Source organism: Gallinula chloropus, assembly GCF_964237585.1.
Source record: "Gallinula chloropus genome assembly, chromosome: 2".
In the NCBI taxonomy this organism is placed as follows: domain Eukaryota; kingdom Metazoa; phylum Chordata; class Aves; order Gruiformes; family Rallidae; genus Gallinula; species Gallinula chloropus.
Window position 1 is genome coordinate 50,940,874 of NC_140086.1, and position 12,907 is coordinate 50,953,780.

At 41.2% G+C, this 12,907-nt stretch overlaps 1 protein-coding gene across 1 annotated transcript in view; it reads right to left on the reverse strand.

Annotated features, from left to right (window-relative positions):
* RBBP8 (RB binding protein 8, endonuclease) overlaps positions 1 to 5,295 on the reverse strand; it is a gene marked incomplete at its 5' end in the record, with an annotated part of 35,006 nt that extends 29,711 nt beyond the window's left edge. The window contains one exon of the mRNA XM_084260551.1: positions 5,184 to 5,295. Coding sequence (XP_084116677.1) covers positions 5,184 to 5,295 — 112 coding nt within the window. The remainder of the gene's footprint in view (positions 1 to 5,183) is intronic.
* Positions 5,296 to 12,907: the final 7,612 nt, after the last annotated feature.

Here is a 12,907-nt window from a genome sequence, read left to right on the forward strand (position 1 = left end):
CCTAAACAGCTATAAAAATACCTCTGTAAAAAGCCCACACATGAATATCATGCACTTTCAATATATTTTTCACTGACTATGCAGCATAAAATATGTTCTGTGTACACATAAATGCATAACACTACACTTGAAATGTAGCATCCAACCACTGAACTGAAAGATGCATTACAGTGTATACACATAAAGGAAACATTAAAAACACAGGATTCAAGGCTTTGAAGCACAAAATGACAACATACTCTATTGGAGGTATGCTACCAAAAACCCTCTCTGCCAAAGCTTCTCTGGACAGGAGTGGGCAGACAATAGCCAAAGGCCAGACAGCAGGTATTAGGTGTGTGTGCATGTGCACAGGGGCAGGAAGATGAAGATGCTTAGAAGTATGGCACACCATCACAATAGGGATGCGGTGCTATGGAAATATATGTGATACTGCTCATGCACAAGCTGGCCATTCCTATTCTAAATAAACAGTCAGAAATAATCAGACTCCAGTGGTATAACATTCTCTTAAATACAAATCCAACAGACATTTTCATTAGACATCAGAAAATAATGTAACACTATTCTTCCCTAATGCCATATTTTCTTCAAACGATGAAAAGCCGTGAAGAACTTCAAGCTGAGTATAAGATGCCTTGGGAGCTTTCTTGCAAAAGCGTTTGTCATTTAGGATGATATAAAAAACTTCAGAAAGTAGAAGACTTAAGAAAACTTTTGTCAATTTTTAATTTAAACCAGAAAAACCTAATACTGTAGAAAAATACAGGTTTTAAAAGCAGCTAATGGGACTTTTTTTTTCCCCTCTACCCTACCACACTCCAGTGGCAACAGCTGAAAGGGAAAAACTACTTGCTTGAGAAGGTTCACTCTTCAGGCCACTAATTATGTAGCAGTCAGGCCAGCCAGAGCCTCAGTGAACCCATGCCACAGACTGCTACTAAGATGCCAGTGAGACAAGGAGGTAAAAATGCAGAGATACTACTTAAAAAAAAAAAAAAGTTCTTAGGAAACAGAGCAAGATTTCTTTCATCTCTAAATGTTCAACACCTGTGAGATGTTATGTTCTATCATGCAGATCAGCATAGAAAGAGGGTTTATTTTTTTAAGTAGTTGCTATTCATCAAGTCAATTAGGCATCTGCAATTAGAACCCCTATAAAGTGTGCTTTAATGCTGCTCCACGCCCATCAGAAGGAATGAAGCTGCACAACAATGCATCTCCTGTATGAACAGGTAGTCTGTTCAGCAAGCATTTAGGATTGTAACATTGGCAACCTGAGCCACAAATTGAAGAGGCAGCGCTCAAAAGGCCCAGTACTGTGCTACAGGTAATACTATCTCCCCTCTCACCTGAATTCAGGAGGAACCAAACTAGTTACCTAAAGCTTGCATTTTTAATTAATTCAAATGACTGCAGTGAGAAGGGAGGAAACTGGTTTGCTACATTTATCTAAGAGCATCGAATTACTACAGCGGGTGCACTCTCTTCCTTTTGCCTTTCCAGAGCACTAGGGGATTTTAAGCATACTCATGTAAAGATCTTTGCTTTCTCAGATTTCTTTATTTAACACTCTAGTGAGCATGTAAACTTACATGAAACTACACTATGTGTTTCATCTTTCACACAGTATTTTTGTCTGAAAAACAGACAAGCTGCAGACTATATAAATCTATACTACACAAAACTCATAAATGCTTTAGTGATGCTCTGTCCCCATTCAAGTGATGTGCACTTTCTTTAAGCCATAATTAGGCAAATTAAACAAATGCACAACACTTATGAAACTTGCAACTTGATTAGACTATATATATATATATACCTGTAATATTTCAATTAATGGCTATGATAATTTCTGCTGAGTTTTCAAATGCATTAAATGCACTTAGAACTGACAGTGCCTGGGAAGACTGCAGTACCTTTATCACTGAAGTACTCCAACGGGTTGGACAAGCTTCTGTCAGCAGCAACACAGACATAATCCTACCTTAAGGGTATGGAGATGGACTAGATGACCTCCTAAAATCCCTTCCAGCCCTGATTTCTGTAATTATTTACTTTAGAGGAGCCTCCAGTCATTTCCTTTCCTACAGCTATCTATCAATGAGATTGCTTTCCTCATAATTTTCTCTGCATCTATGACTACAGATGTGGGGTTTTTTTCCTCATTGATACCTTCTGCTTTTCAGAGGTAAGGAAGAAGGGGCAAGGGGAGGAAGCTATTTCCAGTACACAAAACTCTCTCGCATTTCTATCCTGAAATATGTTTCCTTTCATTTCTTTTAACTTTAGACTTGAATTCATCCTCAAGAATCACGTTGGTGGGACCTGCATGCAGCAGTTATCTATATAATTATTTTAAGCTAGATGCAAGTACTTAACAGCTGCAGAAATCAACCACTGTGTAAACAGCATTATTAAATTATTTTCTAACTTATGAGTACTATGTAAGTATGCCACACATTCTACAGGTAGGAAATACAAGTAATTAGACTTTTAATGACCATGATTCTGAGTTTCTGAGCTCTTCTGAATTCCACGAAACTGACATTGACCATGCCCAACATCTTCAGAAACTGGGATGTAGGAGTTGTACCCATAGTCACATAATAAACTGGAGAGAAAATGGCAGCTATTTTATCTGAAGAGAGCCAAAACCTGGATTTTTTTGCACATGATCAGTTTAAAAGAGTAAGAAGCTAGGTTTGTTTACCTAACATGGTGGAAAAATACATGTTTCACAATACAGTGATATAAAAATTCAACAAAATCCATTTCGAACTGTAAGAGTTCGAAGTATTCTCTGACTTGGCTGGTCCTGTGTGGAGCCAGGAGTTGGAGTCGATCGTTATGGGTCCCTTCCAAATCAGAATATTCTATGATTCCATGATATCCTTTAGTCTATACTCCGTAGACATAATTACTATGACTTGTATAATACGCCTGTCCATTTCAAACTCATGTGTCCTAAATCCTACTTTTGATGGTTTTGTAACAAATCATAAAACTTTTACCATTACATAGTTCAGTACATTGTACATGCAGTAAGATTTTCCTCCAACTACTAACTTCCCCTTAATCCACCTTCCACCATCTTTAAAATAATTTTTTGCTGACATTTAGATTGGAAACTCATGAGTCAATTTTAATTCTTATTTATAGACTTCAGAAACAAGCAAAGTCCAGGCAAGCCTGTGTTTGATGTTTCTAAAATATCTTCCAGTACCATTTTCTATAAGAGGATCCCCACCTTCTGAAAAAATTAACTATCCTTCAGGCATGTCTTTGATGTTATCATGGAAGACCTAATTTTACCTAGCACGGTGCGGGACATACTGACAAAGGGCTAGGCATGAAAAAGACTGCCTAGTGGCAAAATTATCTGGCCACACCCGGCATACATTCTGAAAAGTATCTTCCCTTGCATAAAGAAAACCAAAACTTCCAAATCACGTGCTGCACATCCCAAGAAACTAGAGAAGGGGTCACTTAACATCACCCTCTACATTAAGAGTTTTTTGTTTGTTCAGTTTTTGTTGTTCAGACATGCCACTAATTGCCAGATCCCGTTCTGTCAGTACTTCCACGTTTATCTGCGGCTGACATCACACCCACTCTGAAAAGAGCCATCAAGAATTTAAGAAGAAAATAAAAAAAGTAATAAATATAAATAAGCCCTTTTTGTATTTTTGGATGCAATAAAACCTCATATTTCATATATAAATGGTTACACACACTTTTTTAATGTAAGAAAATGCTATTGTTTGGAACTTTCAGTTGTTTTTTAAAATCACTAACATAAAGTGTCAAGGTCCAGTGTTGCAAATTGTTGAGTCAAGACTTATAGTGGGAGGTATGAAGCATCTATAGTTCATAAAACAACCCCCCGGTTTCTGAAACTAAGAAGTGATAATCTGACTGGACCAAAATGAACAGTCTTGGAACTGCAAATGACCACGGACATCGGAACAGTCTGCCTACAAAGATCACACAGAATCACAAGGTTGGAAAAGACCTTTAAGATCATCAAGTCCAACTGTTCCTGTCTAATGCTAAACCATATGCCTCTCCAAAACCTTTTCATGAACACATCCAGGGATGGTGACTCAACCCCCTCCCTGGGCAGCCTGTTCCAGGCCCTGACAACTCTTTCAGTAAAAAATTTTTTTCTAACACCTAATCTGAACCTGCCCTGGTGCAGCTTTGTGACATTTCCCCTTGTCCTGTCTCCTGTCACCTGGCTGAAGAGACCATCGCCCACCTCTCTACAGCCTCCTGTCATATAGTTGTCATTTGCGTGACTCAAATTCAAAAAAATTTGCCTTCTTTTATTCCAGCCTAATATAAATGGCATTTCATGCACTAAGTTATGCTTGTTTTAAGATTCACTCAAATACTGTTCTAATTTCTTCCATAAGAATGGATTGCATGACTTCAGATTAGCAGAACAAAATCTGAACTTACTATGAAGCACTTCTAGCAAAACATTTCATGAATACTATTTGTAAAACAGTATTATAAGAATATAAATATATGGTGCAATAATTCATCTTTGAGTGTTAACTTTCCACAATACTTAAGAATAAACATATATTAACAACAGCCAATCCACAGTAAAACTGGTATCACAGGTCACAAAATTTATAATGGAAGAATAAGCAACTCTATTATAAATTTTGTTGAGAACATTTAGAAGATTAAAAACTGAATAAATACTTTTCACTTCAGTAATATGCAGTTGCAGTCACATTTTGCACAAGTTAAGGGAAATAAACAATGCAAGCCATTGGAATGAATCCGAAGTGACTAAACCCAAAGGTCAAGAAAAAAAGGCCCCAAAAATTCCACTGAATAACCTAATTTGGAAACTCTGATCACAAGCCATTAAGCATGGAGTAACACTTAAATGTTTCCTAAGCAAACACGGATACCATGTAACGTGTTGCTTTTTCTTCACTGACTCTAGCAAATCATTTATACCTGTTGGCAGTTTAAATTTAATCCTGTTAAACCAGGTTTAAGCTCAAACTGTAAGGATCTTCTGTAATCATCCAGTCCAACTTTCCACATAACATAAAGTATTACAAACCTACTTAGTTCCATGCAGATGGAGTGGTACTCTGGTTCAATACTTTCCTGTGGTAACAGACAGCCTTCTGCGAATACAAATGACAATAATTTACCTTGTACTTCTTTGTCATGACATTCTTTGAGTTTGGACCACAAGTCTTTGAAGAAATCTCCAACAGGTTCTGCAGAACTAGGGCTCCCACAGCTGCCTCCAGATGCACTCATCTTGTATTCCTTCTCCAAACTTCTTTCACTTGTACGCAGAACTGGCTCTGCTCTCGCGCTTAAGTTTTAAATTACATGGTTAATGAAGCTGTTTCTGAAGGGAGGTGTGTGCCTGCAATGACAGATCGACAACACTTATGTTTGCATTTCCAGTGTGTAATTTGCAGCCGTGGATGAAATACAAAGCTTTCTGTCTATCCTTGAGGAATTGTACTTACACTGACAGTCACTCTGAAAGCGTGGAAGGTGCTAAGTATTTTGCTGCAGGTAATTATAAACTAACATAATCCCCCAAAAACAGATTAAGGTGCTTAGAAGTCTATTCTTTTCCCATGTAAAGCTACAATTACACAGAATTCCTGTTTTCCAGAAGTAACCCATGCTTCCAAAAGCTTGCTGTCAGCAAAAGCATTCGTCAAAAGCTGTATCAGAGGTGTATTTGTATACATACACCTTTCACATAAACATGGGTTCAAATGACACCCTTCTGCAAAGAAAAGCTCACATTCCCTTGAAGTCTTCACGATTCTATATTGAAATTATTCCCATTCTCTGATGAAAAGGAAATATGAGTAATCTCAAAATGCATAAATCTACAAAACAATAGTATTTGAGAACAATCAAAGCCAGACACCTCTGTCTTACAAGCCAGACTTCGTACACAACTCAGAACAACTTTATCCATAATTCTTATTTGTTTTGAAGGGTTTCTTAGCCCAGATGATGCCCTCAGGTAAACTACAGAGGAAGCATGGTACTCAGGTCTGGGACCAAGCCAAGATAAGATTCAGTTATATTGGCACTGGGTGTCCAATACTGAAATACATAATCTCTCTGTCCATTAATTCCTTGTGTCTGAAACTGGACATTACGTTTTCCTCATTTTTATGCGGGCAATTTTAAACTAACAGTTTTGAACAAGGACTCTGTCATTACACAATCTCTATTACTTTGTAATATAAATTAGAGTAAGGAAAAATACCCATCCCACCCTACGGTATTTTGTACTGCTCCTAAAAGAGCTACCTGAGCAAGCAAACCACAGTGTCTATAAAGAGAAATAAACGGAGTAACTGGCTCTCAGTTTTCAGCCACGTGTTATAGTTGTAGTTCAGACAATACAAGGTCTACAATTAGTCAAGAAGCTGTTTTTCCTATCTCAGGAGTCTTACAGCAACTTAGAGCATCTGAATGCAGCTACTGGTTTACCTAGTGTAGGGCCTGGAGGCCTTGGTTTGTGTCTCATATCTGTGCACAGGCTTAAGCAAGTCACTTTCAGTCTGGCTGTCTTTATAATGGAATAAAAGTAATAGAATATATGGAACAAAGGTTTATTCTTGACAACACAGGAATGCTTGAACCGCATGTTTTCTACAGCATAAGAATATTTAAAATGCTGCAGTAATGGAGCTGACAGAATACTCAGTAAACATTTGGTAGCTCCACATTTACTTCAACATGCACTGCCCATTAAAAAAAAAATCAGTGCCTATTTCAGTATCTGGTTTCAAGTTAGTAAATATTCTATATTAAAAGAAGCCCTTAATAGAAAATAAAATTACCCTTTCAAATTAGCAATGCCTACAATTCTTCAGCAGAAGTTGAACAGTAACATGCATCCTTGCAGCTGAAATGGTCCGCTTTGTGTGAAGTCACACTAAACCATCTTACAATGCTTTCTTTGTGGAACCATTTGCCTGGTGACATTAGGAATGTCTTTTAAACTCTTGTTTTCCCGCAGGTATCTCAGGAACCATCTTTTCCTCTATTAAGTGCTAGGGCAATGAAATCAGCAAACTTGCTCTCACTTACTGTTTTAGTTTTGAATATGCCAGGTGAACAATTTTTAAGAAAAAGGCATCTGACGCCAGGTTTAGTAAAGGCTGTCCCTAGTGTCTTTGCTTTGAGGTTTTGTTTTTCATTTGAGGGGGTTTCTGTTTTACTGTCAAAGATGACTGCAAGAAATAAACACACAAAACTTTGAGCACTCGGAGTTTCTGCAAATGATCAGTACATCAACTGAATACAAACATGGTAAAAAAAGAGCAGTGAGTGTTCCCAAGCTTCACCTGCCTCAAGATCCCAAAATGAACCATTGCAGGTGTTCAATTTGCCTTCAAATAGAGGGCCCCCATCCAGAGTTCAAGTAGAGCCTCTGACAGGTGCGGGCACAGGTGTAAAACACGTTCAGTGACAGCAGCTTCTTCGATTAGCATCCAGTCCTAAGAAAGGATTTTCCAGTCCTTAGGGAAAAGAAAACACCTGAGTTGGATGGACAGACACTTGCAGGCAGGGAGACAAGTGGAAGCTGCCTGGGGAACGGGAGGGGAAGGAAGCACAACGTCAGCCCCTCTCCTGAATGTCCCGCTACGGTGCGCGGGCAGGACACAGGGCCACCCTCTCAGACGGGGCTTTGCTCCTATCCTCCCGACTTAACCCCTTCACAGAACCTAAACCCTTTCCCTCGTCTTCCAACCACCAACTCCCTCGGGCCTCGCAAGCCTCCCTTCGCACGCCGCGGTCAGCGCTGCCAGCTGAAGCTGCTGATCTGTGCTTACCCTGCGCTGACCGGCACGCCGCCTCTCTGCGGCTCTGGAGAGCACAAAGCCTCCTCAACGCCGGACCCCCAACAAACAGCCCGAGCACCAGCTGCTCCTACAACCTCAACTAAGGCTCCTGTACCTCCCAGCGGGGATTACTCCTCGTTATTTTGCCTTCCCCTTCTCGCAGGCGCTATACCGAAAACTCACGCGTAAGGCGCGCCGGAGTGCTGTAGGGAATCCTGCCATGACCAGCGCCTGAGAGCCTGCCAGGCGGGAGCAAGCACCGGCACCTCAGCCGCCCCAGCTTCCCGCCAGGCTCGTATCACGCCCAGCGGCTTGCACGGCAAAGGAGGGGTCTGGCATGTCCCACACGCCCCTTCTCCCGGGCGGCAGCAAAGCCGGCCGGAGCCTCCTGAATGGAGAGAAGGAACAAGCGCGACCCGCTCCCGGCGGAAGGAAGGGACAGTGTTTACAACGTGCCCCGCGGACAGCCCACGGGACTCCGGCGGGGAGGGGGAGGGGAGAGGAGGAGGCCCCGCTGGCAGTGCGGAGGTGCGGCGGGACGGGGCGGGGCGGGAGCGGCCGTTACCAGGCGGCGGTGAGGAAAGCGCGCGCCGTTACCTGGTTGGCTCCCGGCGGCTCCACGCGAAACGGCGGGAAAAGGGAAAACCGGTACGGCGCGCTCTCCCCGCGGATGGGAAGGGTCGGGTAGTTCTCGCGAGGCTTCTGCGCTGCTCTCGCGAGAGCGGGGCAGCGGAGGACTGTCGCGCCGGGGTCTGCCCTCCCCCAGGCCGTAGGGGCAGCCGGCCCAGGGGAAGAAGCGAGCGATCCAGCCCAGCGTCCGGGTCCCACAGGACCCGCCATTCCAAAGAGCCATCGCGGCTGACAGGCCTTGTCCCGGCCCTCTCTTCCTCGGTCTACGTCTGGCCTAGCGTCTGGGACTGCCACGGAGAGCGGCCGGAGAAAGCCAAGGGGACAGGCCCGGCCTTGGCGGGTGCGGCGGTTACAGCTTGCAGCGGGCACAGAACGTAAAGGTGCGTGTGAGAGCCTGAGTTAAAACGGATACAGGGGCATTCCGCGCTGCTAGAGGACCTTCAGGATATACTGCTGTGGAAGAAGTGGCTTTGCTGCCAGGTCGACCTTTCCTGCAGGCTTTGTAGGCTGCTGACTGCTGGGACTTGCACAGAAGATGGATCTGTGATGCTTCCTCAGCCCTGGTCTTGAGAGGGTGTGCATACAGCAGAGCAGACTTGAGCATATTTTAGTGTTTTAGGTGAGCAAGGAAACTGGTAGGCTCATATAATTAGTATGGGGTAAGGCAGCTCAACTTTTGTATCGCTTTTGAGATTTTTACCAGCGCAGGAGGTGTTTTGCTCACATTACAGGTCAGTGTACTTCCATTCGTTGGGACCAACCATGCTGCCTGCCATGAGAAAAATCCCCTGAGGTTTAGTTTTTAGTTCTCCGTAGTAATGAAACAGAAACAAAACATGGCTTTTAACTAGTCTGCCTCACATCATTCTACTGGACCATTTTGGTATGTATAGGGACATATGCAGATAGCTTAGTGCCATGATAGTAGGACACAGTGGTGATCACTTTGCACAGGACAATGCTGCAAATATACCTTTTAGATAAATGGCGGTGTGAAAAAAGTTAGGGATTCAGATATTTAATAATAGCTGGTAGCTGTTCCGTCTTGCTACATTATTCAGATCACACAGATCTCCAGAAATGTCATAAATATGGAGATACATCATAAATAAAACTGGATCTGAAATAGTAGTACAGCATTTCCGAAGTCTTTTGAAATACTGTCTGACAGGTGTCCAAGATGGCCCATGATTAAACAGGCTATAAAGATGATGTTCACCTTTGTTGAAAATGCTCTTGGTATCCCATCAAATTATGTACCTTAGATTCTGAAGTATTTTGAAAAATCCCATAGTTAACTTTTCTGCTCATTTCTCACCATTATTTAACTGCCTGTTTTTAAATTAAAATAAAATAAATCCAATGATCCATTTTCGTATCAGTACATAAATGGTAGAACTAAAATTAGCTATGTCTTATGGAAGAAGTCATAATAGGTTGTGATAGATACTTCAGTATTCTTAAATAATGCTTGTTGACAGCTTTTTATTTTACTTTTGAAACCTGTATAATCTGAAGGTCTGCAATGTAGAAAAGTTCCTTCAGAGTTGAGAGGAACAGATGTCTTAAATAGATACACAGGTCTGATAAGTAGCAATAAAGCGGCCCTCTTGCCGATTGTTCAGGTACTTTCCCGTAAAGCAGACCTTTCTATTTATAGGAGGCACTGAAAAATAATCACCTAACCCGTTTTATTTCCCAATAAACCGTGTGAGCAGTTTATTCTCAAATTCTCTCCTCTTGAACTTTACAGTAATATAAATCCATTGATTTCTACGGTGTTACTCTTATCTACTCAACAGTAAGTGATAACGGATTAAGACCAGCGGTTGGACTTTTATCTCCCGTCCAGATTTATTTGGGTTTATATATTCCATAACCACATACTTGGGCACCAATTACTGAATAGATCCCAGGCTCGTTAAATGTACTACCAAAAATGACTGAAGAGTCTGATACTCCACACTCACACTGGGTGTCTTAAGCTGACTAGTCCAACTGGAGCTGCATCCCATTCATCTCCTAAGAGTAAACACACACCTAGACAATAAAACTGTGGGAAAAACGCTTCGCCATTGTTGCGCTTGAAGAAATGCGAAACTTGCTGTGGTGTCGTGGCTCATGCCCAGATTTCCAAATAGCCCTTTAATACGACACGTTAAACTGGGTGACAGAATAACGTATCCACTCCGCAAAAAGGGAATCTAATTTAATCCTAGCCCGTTTTTGACCTCTCTCATTTGAAATGTTTAATCTTACTAATAGTATGTGAAGCTGTTGATTTTCAATTAGGCTTTAGTGGTAATGCCTTCGTTCTTGATGACTGGACTATTTACCAGCAAATCAACTAATGACTGGATTTCTGTTGCAAGAGTACTTCAGTGTTGCAGCACAGATAAAATAAAAAATAGCCCTGAATTCACACACACACAAACCCCTTTTTGTGCAGTAGTAGAGAGGCTGCATCAGTGTTTCTAACCATTCAGGTAGCAAAAGGTGACCTAGGTCACTGCATGTGCATACAGATCAGGGTTAAAAGAGCCTGGGAGAAAAGCTCAAGTTTTTTGCTTCTATTACCTTAAATTTAGATATAAAGATTAAAACCAACTTTGAATTACACCAAGGAATTCCAATTTAAATACTTTAATTGCTTTAAACACAAGTGTAAATATATCACCCTTTCCTGTATATATAATGTACGTCTATATCTAATTCTATAAAGTAGTGAAGTCCTTGTTTATTGACAGAAGTATTTAGTTGGTCGCACATGCACATAGATGGCCAGTGTGCTCACGACCTCCTTGGCTTGCAAATCTGTGCTGAGGGATAAATGTATTGCTTAACTCTCTAGTCGTGTTCATTAAATGAACTTTATGTTGCGGTTGCCAGTAAGGACATCAAAGGAGCCCGAGTTCAGATGCAGCAAACACACACATGCTGCATGCAGTTCAGCTGCTGCCTAGACGGGACTTGAACTGGCAGTGTAGGAACTGGCAGTCCTCTGAAGGGGGTGATTTCTTACATCTGGGAGGGTACGCAGGGCGCACCACTGCTGTTTGGCACAGGTAGTTGCTTTCTTTGGGAAAATTGGGAGGAGTCACTCCATCACCCCCACTAGCTGAATTTGATTCTTCTCAAGCTGCTTGCGTATCCACTTTTGAAATCGAGCCAAGATCAAATTCCCTGATGCCAGTAACATTGTTCGCTTTAAGAAACACTCTTCTTTGAAGTGCTTTTGCTGGTCCTCATCTGTAGTCAGAAACAGCCAGGATTTATTCAACTGAAACTCTCAGGTCTTTCAGAGAAAGTAGATTTTTAAAAAAAAAAGCAACCTGAGGGATGCTGTTGTAGGACCCCAGTCCCGGTCCTCAGACTCTAAGCAGCAGCACCTACTTGTGTAAGCTGCATGCAGAAAGGTTTTGCTCCTACTGATGTTTTTCAGGTTAATGTGAGTAGTTATTCATATCTATATCTCAGCCTTGGAAGGCTGTTTCAGGTTTGGAAGACTGGAGTAAAAGTTTACAGGTCTGTGTACAAAATCATGCCAAAAGTTTACAGGTCTGTGTACAAAATCATGCCATCTACCTTTTGCTGTCGTGAGCAACGAATTCAGGGCAGGATACCAAGCGGAAGAGAAACAACATCTAGGAGATGGTATTTTACTTACCTTTTGAGAAAAAAAAAAAATCCCCAAAGATTGGCCCCTGCCCTTCCTGCCCCCTAAAAAAACATCAGCTGAGGGAAACGCAAATAAAACAGAACACAAACTGTAGAGAGAGAGGATGGCAAGCAGTATTTTGAAAAACTGATTTATTTGATTTGAATTTTAAAGATAGGGTGTATCAAAATCCTATAGCTTTAGAAAGCAAAGCTCTCTTGTAGCATTTAATAGGCTCTACAGAGTCCTTGTGCAAACCATATAGTTCAGCCAGCTATAACTTTTTCTTTTGAAAATGGTTTATTCCTTAAGTTTTCCTTCTGTATTTCATACCAAAATCCACAGACATTATAAAAATGAAACATATTTTTCTCTGATGAATATTACTAGCTTCTGTAAGAGTACAAAATTTAGTCTCTGTTCTTTTCTGTTTTCCTAGACTTTAAAAAAAATTTACATGCAGATACACTGCTGCTAATGAGAAGGTCATTTCAATCTGCTATTAATTGAGTATTCAAGCTGCTCTGGTGGCCTTTTTATTGGCACTCCACAAAAGAATAGTAATGTTCATTTTTGCATCAACCTGGAAATAGCTGACAGTAAACACCTCCATAATTGAAGCTTCCTGTTGTGTCTTACATAATCCTGTATAGATATTTTTGTATCTAGTGGTTCATGTCCACTGGGAACTCTGATTTTCATTTTTTTCATAGTGAAAAAGAATGGTAATCATTTCACTTAAAGAAAGGCAAAATTA